Source organism: Glycine soja, chromosome 13 (genome assembly GCF_004193775.1).
Source record: "Glycine soja cultivar W05 chromosome 13, ASM419377v2, whole genome shotgun sequence".
In the NCBI taxonomy this organism is placed as follows: domain Eukaryota; kingdom Viridiplantae; phylum Streptophyta; class Magnoliopsida; order Fabales; family Fabaceae; genus Glycine; species Glycine soja.
In genome coordinates, this window is record NC_041014.1 from 27,897,735 (window position 1) to 27,914,888 (window position 17,154).

Below are 17,154 nucleotides of genomic sequence, written 5' to 3' on the forward strand. Positions count from 1 at the left end.
TTCTTTCCTATTATTCTTTCTTATTTTAATTTCATGTATCATTCATCCTTGCATCATCTTTAAGGGTTAGGCGCTCGAAAGAGGATAATCCTCAGTAGAATTACAAGGAATGTCTTATATGCATCAATTTTAGAGATTATTTGTTCGAAAGAGGGTAATTTCTAATAAAACTCAAAGGAAGAGATATCTTAATAAAATCATTGCTAAATATAGAGTGATTGCATTATGCCCATGCATCAAAGCAAACATCTAAAATTAGAACTTCATGCATTTTATCTATTGAGTCTTTGCGAAGACATCTGGGAGATAGATAGGTAAGATAGGTTTGTCATCGTGAGACATCAGGGACAAGTATTATAATAGATGTAGGTAGGAACAAATTAACTAATTGATAGAAAAAAAAAATCCAAAATAATACATCTTAAACAAATAAGGCATGCTAGGTCCCAACATTATCACATTCTGAATTCACCTTTTTATCATTATCTTTATCTTTTACTTTTCATCTTATCTATTTTATCTTCTACATTTCTTATCTTTTACTTTAATCTAATTTTTATTTGATCTCCTAATCTTTTATTTTAAATTTCTTATCCTTTCTCTCTCTTAATTTCTTTCATTTTTACATTTAAATTTCTTATCTCTTGCTTGTAAATTGGGTTTGTATCAATCTAAGTACAAACAAAGTCCCGTTAAATTCGACACTTAAACTTCTGAATATTTTACTACTTGTAACAAATTGGTGTAGTTGCCAATGAGTCAACAATAAGTAACTTTCTATTTTTTTTAATATGTTTGTCTAAATTGGTTATGCTTAAAAAATGGTTTTCTGCTTATTCTAAGAAGCAAATACTATATGTTTCCTAAAAAAGTTCATACATAAAAAAGGTTTATTTTAAAGTTGCTTTTTTGAAAGTTTAAACAAACTCACCCATAATGTTTAAGAACAATTTTAATAAATCTCTAACAAATTATTTTGAATGCATTCTACTATATATATATACTAAAATGTATTAAAAATCACATAATTTTATGTGTCCTACTTATATTTAATAAGTCTTATTTATTCATGGTAGACAATGCCTTGAAATAGGGAGTTACTATTGACTCCAAACAACATTGCTCTTGGCCCTATCAACATTGAAAATTTTAAAGATACATTTCCCCACTTTGTATAGTGGAAACACACTTCTGTTACATTAGTGAGGTGCGACAAAATATGCAATGAAAATGTGATTTTGTTGTGTATTGTACAAAAATTACAACACAACATAGTCACGATTTTGTTATAAGGAGAATTCTACAACACAATGTGATTTCATTATGGTTACTAGAAAACCAGAAAAAGAAAAAAAATAGAATCACAATTCCATTGTTCAAATTGCACAATGAAATTGTGTTTCCATTATGTTGAGAAACACAAAAAGAAATACCATGAATAGGGAGGGCTTTGTGAGGCAAGGAGGGAATAGATGGGGAAAAAGGGAAGGAGAAAGGAAGGGATGAGGAAAGGAAAAAGAAAAGAAAGGAAGAGAGGGTGGTGGGAAGGGTGGGTGCCAATAATTGGAGGAAGAAGAAAGGATATTTTAGTCTTTTCCATGTGTTGTTAGGGGCCAATAGCAAATTTGGAAGGGTCAATATCAACTCCCCTTGAAATATTGCAGAGTGTGTTTTGGGATAAACCTGGCCAAGGACCCATGGTGGGTACTAGGCTTCACCGTTGTAGTAGGGTTGGGTTTACAAATAGTTGGGGTATGCTAAGTTGTCTTAACTAGATTGGATAACCGTAAGTTAACCAAATGTGACTCAAGACCTAATTAAACTTAGGTTGTTGCTAGGTGCACCCAGCAAAATTGCTAGTGCACCCAGCAATTCAATGAAGTACCCAAAATACCCTTCGTTTAAAAAATAAAAGTAACGTAATTAAAAAAAAAAAGATTGTTCTTCCGCGATAGCTTTCTTCTTCCCCTTGCTTCTGCGCTTGTTTCTTCCCTGTGCACCCAACAATCTCCATTCGTGCTTCTTCTTCCCCGATATTGGCCTTCTTCCTCTGCGCCCTCATTTCCTTCCTCCGAGCCCTCGTGTCCTCCATTGAAGTTGTTGTTCGTGTCCTCCGCCATCAAGGTTAGTCTTCTAACCTCCTCGTAACTGTTTGAATGGCGTAAATGGCTGTAGGAACCTTAAGATAGACGACATTAGTGACCTGTGGTGCCGGAGGTTGAAGACGAAGGTTCTTCCACGCGTAGGAAAGGGGCTTCTGGGAACTCCCGCGGAAGAAGTGTGGAAGGTTCTTCCGCGAATTCCTGCGGAAGAAGCTTCTGCAGGATCTTCCGCGTGATCCAACGGAAGAAGGTTCTGCAGGATCTTCCGCGTGATCCAGTGGAAGAACGTTGTCTTCCGCGGACCCGCGGAAGATCCTGCAGAACCTTCTTCCGCAGGCTACATTTTGTTGTCGCGAAAGAACCTGCGGAAGCTTCTTCCGCAGGATACATTTTCTTATCGCGGAAGTTCTTCCGCGGATCATGTTTTGCTATGTATTTTTTTTTTGTTTTTTTTAGATTATACCTGAATTTGTTCATATTATTAGGTAGTTTGTGCTATTTAGTTGCTATTAAAAATTGCGTTTGTATGTAAAATGAAATTATATTTGGTGTGATTTATATATGCATGAGGATGTCTAAATTGAATTGTTAGGATGTCTAAATTGAAATTATATTTGGTGTGATTTATATATGCATTAGGAAGTAACTATGTGATTTTAGCATAATAATAACTATCATTTTAAATAAAATATAGTTGAATTATTATTTTTTTTATCATAAATATTTCACATAATAATAGTCTGAAAAAATGTAACAATCTAAATTTTAATTTTAATTAATTCATAAATAAAGATAATTATAACTTAATAAATAAGTTATCGATAAAATGTAACAATCTAAGCATTTTGATGAGACTCATTTAAGCACCTAATTCATTTAACCACCTAAGCAGAGTTACTTCATTGAAGAGATTAAGAGCTTATGAAATACTTATATATGAAAGAATAAAAATAAATGATGTGTACAAAGGGAGCTCCATTTAAGCATCAAAAGAAAATACGATAGAGCTTATGAAATACACAGTGGCATTTCAACCTTACATGCAAATAGAGGTTTGAAAACTTAATTTGAACATATTAGTAAGAAACATACAAAACATGTGTTTGAACAAATTTGTAATGACAAAGCTTTGTTACCAATTATTTGAATATTTAATTTGACTGAAAAAAAATAAATGTTCTTCATGATTTCAGATCATGGTTAGAACACGAGGTTTAGGTCGTGCGTTAGGAGCTGGTAGAGGTAGAGGCATTAGTGAGGATGCGCATGAGGCTGATGTTCCTCGGCATTGCAGGCCTACTGCTTCAGCACGTAGGCAATAGGTTCGTCTGCGTGAGGATGTCACTGAGAGACATGAGGATGTGCCTCAGTTGCATGAGGATGTTCCTCATGTGTCTGATGCCACCCCAGAGATGACAGGCGCTGCCGATGCTGTTCAGACAGAGGGAGTGGCTACTGATGGGAGCTTGGGGTCACCTGCTGCAGATGAGGGATTCCCCAGTGGACCACGCGACCCATCGATTTTGACCGATTATGCTGAGCATGTCGCACATAACATCTAGAGTGGACAGGTACGTAGTTTTTAATGTTGACTAATTACATAAAAATTATTTGTAGTTGGATTGTTTTTTATATACACGTTATTATAAATTGTTATTCAATTTAGGAACGACCCGATCTGAAGTTGGTCTCCCACGGTAGAAAAGTAGATAAAATTGGGAGACCAGCGCCTGAGATCGAAGGGTTGATTGCTGGCACCAGATTGAGTCCACTGATCAGGTGTTATGTTATCACCACTGATCCTGGACTCATATCCGCCTTCTTCGAGAAGTGGCATCGCGAGACTAGCACGTTCCACCTGCCAGTAGGCGAGTTGACGATCACGTTGGGTGACATGGCGTCACTCCTACACCTTCCCATCACTGGCGCGCTGCATACGTTCGAGCCGCTTGTCACTTCAGACGCCATTGGTCTACTGACGGAGCTTCTTGAGGTTAGTCATGAGGAGGCTACATTTGAGACCTGACAAGCTGGTGGGCCTCATGTCTAGTTGGGGTGGCTTCGGGACTTGTATAAGAGTCCGTGCAGGGCCAGACGATGGGTTGTAGCAGCCCGCACGTATCTGCTCCACTTGGTGGGTTGTACTGTTTTCGCCAACAAGAGTTCAACCCATGTACATGTCGTGCACCTAAAGGCTTTCAGGGACCTGGCCCAGGTAGGGGGATTCGCCTGCGGAGCAGCTGCATTAGTCCACATGTACGACCATCTGAATGACGCGTCGCTGGCCTCTACACGGCAGTTGGGCGGTTATATTACACTTCTCCATGTACGTATTATCACTGATAATTTAAATTGAAGTAGCATTGAATCTCTTTTTTTTATGTATTGATGTTGACTATGTGTTTGTAGTGCTGGATATACGAGCACTTTCCTACAGTGCATACATCCGTCGTTCATGATGCTTATGATGAAGGGAGCCCACATGCCTGCAGGTGGCTTACAGGTAAGGCTCATATGATGAGGATCAAGGGAGCCTCGTATCGGAGACGTTTGGATGCCCTGAGTGTGACTGACGTGTGATGGATGCCCTATGGTGAGCACCGGGGAGCCAGGGCCTTTGACTTGATATCGTCGTACATCGGCCAGCTCTGATGGGGTCAGATTGTGGTGTACGTTCGACCTGAGCGGGTTCTTCGACAGTTTGGCTACCTTCAGACTGTCCCTCCGCCGCCGGTTTGTGATTCTTTGACGGGTGATGATATAGATGACCGGTGGCTGCATTTTTCAAACCATTTGGTGCCTTCAGGGGAGCTCTGTGTAGTTCTTGGACAGGTGGCGCCAGACTACATGGAGTGGTTTTTTCGGATATCGCACCCATTCGTCACGCGGACCGAGGAGACAGCTGTGCGGAGACATCCGCCTCCCCCTCATCATGAGGAGTTCGTCGAGCCACCCATCTCCGAGGTTTCAGTCGCGACCGATCTCCCTACGCATTCAGTGGTAAGCATAACTTCTGTAGTTTTTCATAATTTAATTTTTTTTTAAAATGTGATACTGACTTTGTTGTTTTGACTGTGACAGGTTCACTGCGAAGGATGTCAAGGGATGGCTCAGGATTTAGGAGCGATTGTTGAGGATTTGGAGCGGGTCATCAACCTCAGGATGGTCACTGAGGGCACTGACTTACATGACATCATGACTCGTTGTCTAAGGAGAGCTAGAGGTGACACAGCAGATGAAAGTCTTAGGCTGCGCCAGAGACGCCGCATAGATTAGGATTTATATTTTTATTGTACTTAAATTATTAATTTTTGTATTTGTTTATGTATGTCATAAAACACATTTACTTACATCATTTATGATTTTTGTTTGTCTCTCTATAAATATATGTTTGAAATTTAAATATAAACCACACACATGAGTCACATTTATAATGACATTTGAATATATAAAATAAAGAAGATAAAATAATTTGTAATTTAAATGTTAAAATTTATAACTATTCTGAAATTATATATTTTAACCATATATATATGTACAGTAAAGAATAAAAAAAATTGGTTTTGTGCCTTTTAGAAACATGCCTAAGTATCCCTGTTCGGGCTTTTTTTTTAAATTATATGGGAGCCGCTTGAGATTGTCCAGGGCCGCTATTTGGCATGTTTTCACGTCATGGAACCCAAAAAAAAATAAAAGCAGTGCCCCGTTCCATCGAATCGCACCTCAAACGGAGGCACCAAAAATCAAAACAGTTGGTTTTCGGCCTATTAGAAACATATAACTAGCATTCAATTCAACACAAATATAACAATTTGACACAATAACACTTGTTCACGGAACAATTGATTAATTACATGAACATAAATCCAATGTACATATACATACATAAATATTACAAGTTCAGTGTCCGCTTAGGTCTACATGCGTTGTATTAATTGTCATTAGGCTTAAGTATTGTTGCATTCTACCTACATATGCAGTTGGCCATTGTTTTGCCTCTGGATACGCATTGCTTGACCACAACAACGCCATAGGCAGTAAGGGACAACGATCTTTCAGAAAAACCTGTTGTAAGTGAAATTACAATAATAAGTTAAACAAACAAACCAACACATTCAATAATTGAAATTATTTGAGTAAACGAATTTTCAATGGACCTGAACAAAATGACTGCCATACACATGACCGACGCATATTATGCGATGCACAACAGAATCGGCCGGTGGTCGACTTCTGAGAGGAAAAAATGTGAAGCTCTGTTGGCGTGACAATGATACAAGGATTACATTATATCTTGACGCAATTACATATCCCATATCCTTTATATCCATCCATTTGTCCATACTAACCTAAATCACATAACAAATACACGTGTCAGTCATATAAACATTACTTATGTAAATAAAAAGCATAAAACACATACCTTGGATTACCTATCCAGGTGTAGGGACAACCTCAGCTGTTCATATCTCTTCGTGCCACCAAAGATCTTTATGTAGTCTTGTGACCATTTGCCAAGTTCTTTAATCAATTCATTACGCATCATGGCCCAACACTCTTCTCCCATACCTAACAAAGCGGAAACTGACCGATATCCACAATTACCATCCACTTTCACATCAACAACATCCTCAAGGAAACCATGCATAAATGGCGGAAATTGATCCAACATGGGGATCATCCTTGCTGGCTTCGGTGGTGCAAAAGATGATGCACTAGGTCTGACTGAGGTGTTGCTGTTTTGAACCGAATGATAAGCATCAACATACTCCCAATAAGATGGATCACGCTTTGTCGATCTTTCGCTTCTTTTCATTACCTTTTCCGGGGCACCTTTCGTCCTAACCTTTGTTGGAAGAGGGCACATAGAGGTCTCATCGGGAAACACAAATTCTCAGAGTTTACTCTTGAAAGTAACTTTCTCGCAAACATCAAGTTCCTCAAATCTTTTATGTATTCTATCAATCTCTTCCTTGATGCTCACTTTGGCCTCACATAGCCCCTGGTTTGAAAAATTAAGTCTCCTCCAGTACATATGGATTGCATCCAGTGGGATGCTACCACCCTCGTACCTTTGTAGCTCGCATGCACAAGGAAGACCTAGCGTGGTTCTCAAGACACACCCACAAGAAGACACATTGTCTTTCAAATAACGTACGCGCTCAAACTCAATCGAAATTTCATTTAAAGCGTACCTTGACACCATTCCCAGAAAAACGTACGCGCTCAAACTCAATCGAAATTTCATTTAAAGCGTACCTTGACACCATTCCCAGAAGCCTCTTGTATAATGTTTTCTTAAAAACATGACCAACGACATGCGTACTTATTTCGAATGATGCTCTAATTTCAGTGTGTTGCAGCGTCATCATGTTGTTCATTGCATCCCAAACACTACAGAGGTCTCCAACGCTATTCTGTAATATCTTCTTCAAAGACCAATGAGCAAATTCAATCCTACATTTAAAACACACAACAGAGAAGACAAATTAATAACAATAATGTTCCAAACAATCATTAAAAGAAACTTGACTAATATAATAAAACATTTAAATACCTATTTGTTGTTGTGTTGCCTAGGTGCATCACCTTATTCGTCCAGGCCAAGATAAATTTCTCCTTGTGTGGGACAATCCATGTCTCACATACGTAGTCAGTGAACATTGGCCACGGGGAACACGCTACTTGAAACCTTTGAAGGTGCTCAGAGAACTCCTGTTCCGAAGGACAATCTACCAGGTTACCCCAGCTATCCATTACGTACTCCCAAGCATTCTTTTGACCAACAAGTGATTTACACTTTGCCTTCACATTCTTGTCTATGTGAAACCTGCACAACAAATTCTTACACTCCGGAAACACAACTTTCACAGCATTCATCAGGGCTAGGTCTCTGTCTGTGACAATAACAACAGGAAGGCGATCATTTCTTAAAAAAAGGCCTCGAAACCGTTCCAATGCCCATACAAGATATGCAAACCCAGCAGAGAAAGTCATCCCGGTTGGTGTCACCCCCACAATGTCAAGCAATGGGAGCCTGTACCTATTTGTTTTGTAGGTATTGTCTATCAAAAAAACAAGATGACATGTGTTACATAACTTAACTGCATCTGGGTGACACCAAAACAAATCACGCACCACATCTCCATCCTTCAATCTATGCCAATGAATGTATTGGTCACGTTCAAGGAGCCTCATTAGGTGTTGCATTTCACTGTCATCTCCTCTTATTGAAGAACGGTATGCACTTCTTGCATTGTAGATTTGTTTGATTATGGTGTAACTGCTGCTGTTGTGCTCCTTCAACGTTAGCAGGATGTTTCTTGGTTTCACATTCGACTTCGTCATATCAGCAATGATATTCTTCTCATCATCTGTCAATCTCCCAGCATATGGATGTCCAACTAAGGTCTTCGCCAATTCATGGTTGTGAATTCCACATATCAGCTTCACCGCCCAACCTTCACATCCGTGCACTGGTTTTCCACGAATCTTAAATGGACAACCACATTTTCTAGTACCTGTGTCTCTTCTAACAAATTCTTTCTTCCCACCCTTGAACTTACTGCTCCTTTCACACCCAATTAACACAAATGAAGTTCTTCCTCTGTTGCCAGTATATGTATCAGACCTCATAATTACTGCAACAAAACCATTTTCATGGGAAACTGTTCAAGCCCACTTCAAAACATCTTCTCGGGTTTCAAAGACCTAGGACACAACCACGACATATTAATTTTTACACAAATCATACATTAGACCAAACAATTAAAACTGATCGACATGATTACCTGAGAAGTATTAAAAGCATCTGAACAATCAACATGTGCTTCATTCACACCACAATCTTCTTCATTTTGAAAATCCATATCAACTTCTTCGAACATCGCACTGTAATATGCCCATTGATCTTCGTCCATCTTAATTCAAAGTATAACTATCACCTGATTCAACATTCAACTAAATAATTTGAATAATACAGCAACCCAAAAAAATTTGCAAACTATGAATATCAAACTAATTCAACATTTGACAACCTCACACAAATATTTAATCTACATATACATAACCAAATTCAACTTTTAATTACATAATTCCAAAATTATAACCTACAAAGCTCATTTAACCAAAAAATACCTCAACCTAGGCAAAAAAAATTAACAATTCAACCAACAAATATATTTTTATGTTTCACATAAATTACAAATAGAATTAACCAAAATAACATTCAAAATAATCTTAAAACAAGAAAATCATAAAACGAATTACTCCACGGAAGAAGCTGTCTTCCGCAGTTGACATTACAACTGCGGAAGAATGCTTCTTCTGTGGAATCTCACGGAAGACGTCTTCCACGAGACTCCACGGAACAAGTTTTTTTCTTCTGCACTTGTAATGTCTTCCCTGGAAGAAAATTTTTTGCGTCGAATCTGAAACGCTTACACCATTCTACTACCAAAAATAAACAATCAACCACACAAAACCAGCTACGTACCTTAGTTGACAAATATCACACCAAAGCAGAGCACAAGCACAACCAGCACCGACAAAAATCGCACAACACAAGCACCAGAACAGAGAAAACGCACCAGAATGGAAAAAACGCGCACCGGAATGGAGGAAACGCAGGAGAGAGAAAGCAAAAAGGAAGAATGAAAAAAAATAGATTTTTATAAAAGGAAAACGTACAAGAGCATTTTTGGGTTTTTTAAAAATTGCTGGGTGCACCAGCAATGTTGCTGGGTGCCCCTAGCAATTCCCTTAAACTTAATAAAGCTGTACATACCCTATATGTTCTATTGGGCTCAGGCGCTTAGCCAGTCAATGATCTAGTCCCACATCCCATCCATTTGGCCCAAACAAAAAAAAAAGAAATTATTACGTAAACACTATTCAAATTAATAAATGCAGAGTTAAGAAAATGAAACATCGTAGCAAAATCAAAACTTGATATATGTAAATGTGTAATATAATATGTTTTTACTTTTTAGAACCCTGCACAATTTAATTGTTAATTGGATGTCACTATAAGTAGTACTCATCAAACAATTTCTTATCTACTTTTGGCATATGGCCTGTTCTTTTCACACATGGACAAACAACTCAATGCACCCTTTTGAGATCTTATTTCACGTGACACTTTATTAATGGGGTATTTTTTAGATTATATATTCAACCTTTAAGTACTTACTACTTTTCGTTGTCTCCCCCACAAGGCCACAAGAATAATGTACGTGTGTGTTTTAAAAGAACGATTTTACTTTAAACTCCAATAAAATTAGTCATTAGTCAGATGACTAGTTAAGAAAACATGTGTATATTTATCTTTTAATCTATATAATTTAAATATTATTTAATGGTTTATATTTAAACATGTGTATATAGGGTTTCTAAAAGAACGTTTGTTCTCAAGAGCCTGAACATTGAAGAGAATTCCTTGAAACTTATATCAGTTCGGAGTATTGAAAAGAAAAAGAAAAAAACACACATCTATTATATTATGCTGTTCCATTTCAGGTAAGTACTCGATTAGGAGGCTTGCAGTTATAGAGAGAAGGTCTATCCCACTAAAGAATTCACGTGACAGAAAATTTTCTACTTGTAAAACAAACAAAGATAATCTTAGAGCCATTGATATACAATCCTTCTTAGATATGAATACTCCTCTACTCCATTACTATCTGTACATGATGGATTTTGGACCATCTTAATGAGTTGTTATGGATCCTCTCACGGAAAATTGGCTATTGTATCATGCATTCTCATTATTATATCTTGTATCTCCCATTGCATTTCAAAAAATTTATTTTGAAATATAAATGTATACTGTGGAATGAATTTTTCGGAATGCAACAGGAAGTGCAGGAAATAAATGTCTCCAAAATATTAGTAGGCCAAACTCTCTCTGGTAGGATTAAGATGCCCATGTGGAGAGTGTTGCTAGGTGCACCAATTTTATTGCTTGTGCATCCAGCATTTTGTGTTAATTCTAAAATTACTCTGCCTTAAAGGTATGCGAGTTCATGGTTGATCTGTATGTTTAAATTATATTTACGGATTACATGATCCATATATTTCATACGGATCATGTAATTCATAAGTATAATTTAAACATACGGATCAAATTGATCCGTATGGTTTGTACGGATGAACTTGATCCGTATGAGTCATACAGATCAATTTGAGTGAAGGATATTTTCGTCCATTCAATTAAAATACTGGTGCATCCGTATGGTTTGTACAGATGAATTTGATCCGTATGAGTCATACGGATCAACTTGAGTGAAGGACATTTTCGTCCATTCACTTAAAATACTGGGTGCACCAGTAATAATGCTAGGTGCACCTAGCATAACCCCCATGTGGAACCTCCCATCTCAGAATGGGCCCTATCAAAGCCTGCTAGGCCCAAATCATATATATTGATGGTAAGAAGAACATTTCGGCTAGGCAGTATTTAGGAATCTTGAACGCCAAATGAACTAAAGTATTACCCATTTTATCTCTTACAAGGAGAGCAATTTTTTAAAATAAATAGATATTTATGTTAAAAAATTCAATGGAGAGATATAACATAAAAAAGGTGGATAAATAGTTAATTTGATCATGATCAGACCATCTTTGAGGGGAAAATTGTTATCAATTGACAAATTGAAAAAAAAAAAAGAAATTGGAGAAAACATGCGTTGCTTTGTTTTGGGGGGCATTGAAAAAAATCAGATTATCATATAAAGTTATAATTTTATAAATAAACATTTTGATCTAAGGTGACCCAGGCCCCAAGAGAAATCGGCCCACGTTAAAGTTGTGTTGTTCTTCAGAAGATCTGTTATTCTCGTGTTGGTGAAAGGTGGAACTGTGGAAGAGATTATTGTACATACAAGGACTACAATATTCGGAATTTTTATAAAGTGATAATATTAAAAGATAGAATTCTTATATTCATATATTTTCTTTCTCTTCTATCTTATTTTCATTTCATTTTTTTTATCACTTTTCTTATTTTCATTAGAGTTCAATAATTATACATTAACATTATCATTCAATTACAAGATACTGTTCACAGTGACTATCATAAAAATTAATAAATTTAGTATATTTGGTGACTTACCGTGATTGGATTGTGAAGAAATCAAATCACATAAGACATGCATATTTCATGTCGAATAGATCATATTAGAACACGATCTTGCTCCTGAAACTCAATTGGTCAAACCTATTAAGAGACGATTTTTTTTAGTCCTATATGGTAATGAACTAATATTACTATTGAATTAAATATTCTTCTCTTACCACTTTCTTACCATCCAGAAAAAAAACATTATGAAAGATAATTCTTTAATTCCCAGCCTTTCTTTAAACGACTAGCCTTCAATTACTAGAATCCCATTCCACCTTTTATGCTTCTCTAGAAATCTAGGACCAGTAATTAAACGTTGGAATTCAAAGACAATATCAGCACATGTTGAATGTAAAGTAACCCATGATATAAACTTCCAAAGAACGAGCATCTTTTGTTTATACAATGAAGAAGCGAATAACCTAAATTATTCAATGTTATTAAGTTGTCTCCGGGAGATTGGGCAAAACATATGAATTACTATAGCATAGTTGCCACAATCACACTCATATATACTATATAGTGACTAATTAAAGCACAATCCATAATACAAAGGGAACTTATAACACCTTTATATCTCAATGGGATACGATTTTTAAACCAAATGATTTATTCAACCATGCCTTCCATCCATGGCCACCACTGCTCTTGTGAGACGCCAACTCAGATTGTGGTGCTACCTTTGAAGATGAGTACACCTGTTTTTTGCATAGCACAAAATTCCTCACTCCAAAAGATCCTATCGGTTCCAATGGACTCAAAGCTATCAAAGATATCATATCAAACAGAACAACTCTTAATTAGTTTGTAAATTAAAATAAAATAAATATCAACTAATGCTTTTGAGATATTGATTAAGAAATTTTAAAAAAAAGAATTTTTTTTATTGAAATACGTAAAATTGAATTATCTATAACTTTTTTTTAATGTCTTGTTATGATTTTTAAATTTTTCGTTGAATTTCTTAAACAATGACTTAATAACTTAAGAATACTGATTAATTAAGACATGTAAAATATTCACATGGAACCAAACTTCATAATATATGGTGTACACTGTTCTATCAATATAGAGCACATGACACGTGTTATGTGTGGTAATTTAATTACTAGTCTAAAACCACAAAAGCTATGGTTCATGTTCACTCCTCCTTTAATACTTTGGTACAATAATGAGCAGTTGAGCACAATAAGACAATCATTTTCATTTTTCAATTAAGAATATGACAATACATTGAATGACTATATATATATAAAGTTTATGTTGTATTTTAATTAAATTATGAAACATTTGCCTGAGAAAAAACAAACGACAACTTGAGGAGGGACATGAAAACATCATAGGAAGAAATAGGAGCCAATGGCCATACATCATCAAAACGGCCTTTCGGATCCAACATGCAGAGAGACCAAAATAAGAAAGAAAAACAAATACAATTTGATGCACCAAACGGAAAGCGATTAAAAATTTTCAAAATGACAATTTGAGAAAACTCTACAGGTGTTCTCAGTATTGTTTTATAATTACGACGGGGAGTTAGTTTCGCATGAAAACCTACATAAATATGATTTAATTATTTTTTAGTCATATAATTTAGTATTTTTTTATTCTTGTAATTTTTTGTTTAATTTAATTCTTATTAATTATATTTATTTTATTTTTCGTCCTTTAAGATTCAAAATCTCATTTTCTAAGAGACAAAACGTAGATGCAATGCCAATCAAGTGCCTTTGATGTTATTTTTCAAAACAGAATTGAAGTTTAGCCATGGTTATCTACGTAATAAAAGCTTACATAAAGTTCAAGATAAACTACCAAAATGAAACCATAATTTTGATTAGGAAACAGCATAAAAGTTTAGTCTAATTCCAAAAAAAAGGGTAGAGAGGAAGCATACCATCAAAGCCAGCATTAGCACAGTAAAGAAGGAAATTGGTGGCATCAAAACCAAGAACAGGAAGCCTCCCTTCACGGGAATAAGATTTGAGAGCAGTATCAATGACCCCAGAAACAAGCTCTTTCTCATTCACCACAAACCTAATAGGCCCTGCACTCCCCATGATATTGATGTTCACCAAAAACCTCTTACTCCTTGGTTTCTCATCATCATAGCTTCCCTTGTTCTTGTTGTTCTTCTGCAACATCACCATCTTCTCAAAACCACTCTTCTTCATCATCATGCCCTACGTAAGTGGCACTACTTTTGGAGGAGAAAGAGATATACTCAAACCCAACATTCAAGGCACAGTAGTCATTAAGAGGTTTGAAGAAGAAGAAGAATGCATTAAAGCACAAGCCAGAACAAGAATAACACCAAGAAGAAACCACCCTATATAAACATTAAGGTGTACATGCGTGTGTATGTGAATAAGCTTGCACTCAATGCTTCTGCTTATATATTCATTTCTTGGCCCCAACTATATTAATAAAACATTAGTTATTTTCAGGAGAAAAAAACACATTATTCGGACTTGTTTTAGATCGTTCATTAATATACAGATACACATGCACACTTTATTCGAGTTTTTTTTTCTTCCCTGGGACCTTCTTAAATAGTTTTAAAGTATACTAATAGTAAATGTGCATTTAATATATCATATTAAATGTATATTTATTTATTTGATTATTAATGTGCATTTAAGTAGCATCAAAATATTACTTCTTCCCTCCTACTTTTTTTAACATGATATTAGTCGACATATTTACTAACATTGCTGACTATTCATCTTTGCTATAAAACCTAGCCTGATTAAATATTTTTAGTGTGAAATTTCCTCTCTCAACTTAACTATTTTTTGTCATCTACAAAACTAAAATTCAAGATTTTAGGTAAAGAATTTGAGTTCAATATCACTTAAACCAATAATATAATAATCCCTCCCATTTTATTTTGTGTACAAGATTTTGGTACAGAAATTTAGATATGTAATTAATATTATAGATTTTATTAAAATTATTATGCAATTTTTATAATATTTTTTTCTTTTATATTAATTGGACTATCTTTTATTTATACTTTTTTTTGTTTTCTCACTTAATGATGAACGATAATGGATATATTAAGAAAAAAATATTTAATACATCATCAATATTATAAAATCACAATTAAAATGAAACAAATAAATTACTAAAATGTCTAACAAAATTGAATAAAGGATATATTTTAAGTACATACGTTTACCCTAAAAAAGTATATATGTTTTATAAATATTTTAAGTAAATTTAATTCCTAAAAGTTTTTTTTACTGGTTAAATAACTTCTTTAACCATGGGTATGATTGCCAAATTGCTCTAATAGTTAATTAGATTATAAAAGTTTATTCGACTAACTTATAAATTAATTTGACTAAAATAAATATTTATTTAACAAGGTGACCAAAAATAATTTGTTTAATATACAAATTTATTTTAAAAGTTTCTTTCTCTTATTTTCATAAGCTTAGCCACTCAACTAGCTTATAGTTAAGCTATTAGTTTTTATATCAATTTTATCTTCAATAATTTACTTGAAATATCTTTTTTATTTTATTTTAGTTTTTTTCTTTCAATTGACACTATTTGATTTGATGGAATAGTTATGGACACAATAACAAAATATAAAAATTTAATGAGTAAAGGTGGCATATCCATTTGGTGCGAAATTCTTTTTGAGGGGTTGCATGGAGCAGGCAAGTTTCAATCGTGCAGTGAAGGAATGGATGGATGGGGCAGGTAAGGTCTTAGAGAAAGCTTTGTTTATTCTTTGTTTGTTTTCATTCATAAACTAATTTGTCCAAGTTAGCATATATCTAGCTCCTAAATATTCCATATTTTATGTTCTTTCCTTTGAACTTGAGGAGAAAATGGTAACATCATTCTATCCTATAATTCCTATTGTTAATTTGCTATTGTGTCTCTGTCTCAGTCAGATACTAAGCCTCTCACTCTCTCTTGCGTTGGCGTACAGTAAGTACACAATTTTATTTTATTTTTAAGAAGATTGAGAAACTGAGTATTAACCGTATGATATGTTTTTTAAGTAGGTGTGGAGGTGAGGTTTAGGTAATATTATTTATTTATTTATTTATACAGCAAGAACAAAAACCTTTGCAATGTAATTAATGATAGGAATAAATAATACATATTAAAACACAGAATGTTTGCGTGCAAAGCTATACCACTTTGCTGACTCTATCATGTTGTCATTTATTTATTCTAGGAAAGAGGTTAATGTTAATATATTACTAGTATAAAGATTTTTACATTATTAATTAATTAGGTATATCGAAAAAATACATTTTTGAGTGACTAGTGTTTTATTGTGTGCACCCTAAATAAAGCTTTATTTTTATGTAATTAAATTTATAACAAGTAAATAATTTTAAACATATGAATTATATTTTTAATTAAGAGATTTTATGATATGTATTGTAATTTATAATATAGACGTAAATTGCAACAAATATCAAACCCTTTTTAATTGAAAATTACCTTTATGAAAAACTAAAAACAAAACAGGCTAAAAATCATTTTAATTTTTAATTTTAATTGAAGAAAATTATATATTTTATGCAATAGTCAAAATATCTTTATTGTCAACGGCCAACAGACTAATACTATTCATATTTTATTGGTCAATAATTTGACAGGTGGATGATTATCGCTCACTCATGGGTTATGAATAATATTTGACGTTTGTCGACAATAATTATTAGTATTTATTAATTTTTATCAGTCAACAGCAATTATTATATAAACTAATATTTTGATCAGTAAATTACACCGAATACATATTTTTATATAATTTAAATTTATCATAAATAAAACCTTTTTGATATATATGTTATATTTAATTAAAATTCATAACAAATATATAATTAAATAATAAATTATTTAAATTGTGTTATAAGGATTTTTAAATATTAATTATTTTATTTATAAATATTATTTAAA

The 17,154-nt window shown here is 34.4% G+C and overlaps 3 protein-coding genes across 3 annotated transcripts; 1 reads left to right on the forward strand and 2 right to left on the reverse strand.

The window, feature by feature from the left end:
* Window positions 1-4,199: 4,199 nt before the first annotated feature.
* LOC114381749 lies at window positions 4,200-5,378 on the forward strand. The gene is made up of 4 exons (XM_028340970.1): window positions 4,200-4,358; window positions 4,512-4,676; window positions 4,764-5,102; window positions 5,184-5,378. Exons 1-4 carry the CDS (start codon window positions 4,200-4,202, stop codon window positions 5,376-5,378), a joined length of 858 nt encoding a protein of 285 aa, XP_028196771.1.
* A 1,153-nt stretch (window positions 5,379-6,531) lies between these two features.
* On the reverse strand, window positions 6,532-6,918 carry LOC114381751. The gene has a single exon (XM_028340971.1). It carries the CDS (start codon window positions 6,916-6,918, stop codon window positions 6,532-6,534), a length of 387 nt encoding a protein of 128 aa, XP_028196772.1.
* A 5,649-nt stretch (window positions 6,919-12,567) lies between these two features.
* Window positions 12,568-14,600, reverse strand: LOC114381809. The gene is made up of 2 exons (XM_028341026.1): window positions 14,120-14,600; window positions 12,568-12,985 (listed from the first exon to the last, which is right to left on the reverse strand). The coding sequence occupies exons 1-2, from the start codon at window positions 14,400-14,402 to the stop codon at window positions 12,801-12,803; spliced, it is 468 nt and encodes a 155-aa protein (XP_028196827.1). The 5' UTR covers window positions 14,403-14,600; the 3' UTR covers window positions 12,568-12,800.
* Between the last annotated feature and the right edge of the window lie 2,554 nt (window positions 14,601-17,154).

What these genes read in the sequence shown, in the direction of transcription:
- LOC114381749 (XM_028340970.1), top strand. Translation starts at nt 4,200, where the DNA reads ATGGGTTGTAGCAGCCCGCACGTATCTGCTCCACTTGGTGGGTTGTAC. An exon ending in GCAGCTGCATTAGTCCACAT is followed by an intron (nt 4,359 to 4,511) that starts GTACGACCATCT and finishes ATGTGTTTGTAG; the next exon opens with TGCTGGATATACGAGCACTT. An exon ending in ATCTCCCTACGCATTCAGTG is followed by an intron (nt 5,103 to 5,183) that starts GTAAGCATAACT and finishes TGACTGTGACAG; the next exon opens with GTTCACTGCGAAGGATGTCA.
- LOC114381751 (XM_028340971.1), bottom strand. Translation starts at nt 6,918, where the DNA reads ATGAAAAGAAGCGAAAGATCGACAAAGCGTGATCCATCTTATTGGGAG.
- LOC114381809 (XM_028341026.1), bottom strand. Translation starts at nt 14,402, where the DNA reads ATGATGATGAAGAAGAGTGGTTTTGAGAAGATGGTGATGTTGCAGAAG. An exon ending in TGCTAATGCTGGCTTTGATG is followed by an intron (nt 12,986 to 14,119) that starts GTATGCTTCCTC and finishes TATCTTTGATAG; the next exon opens with CTTTGAGTCCATTGGAACCG.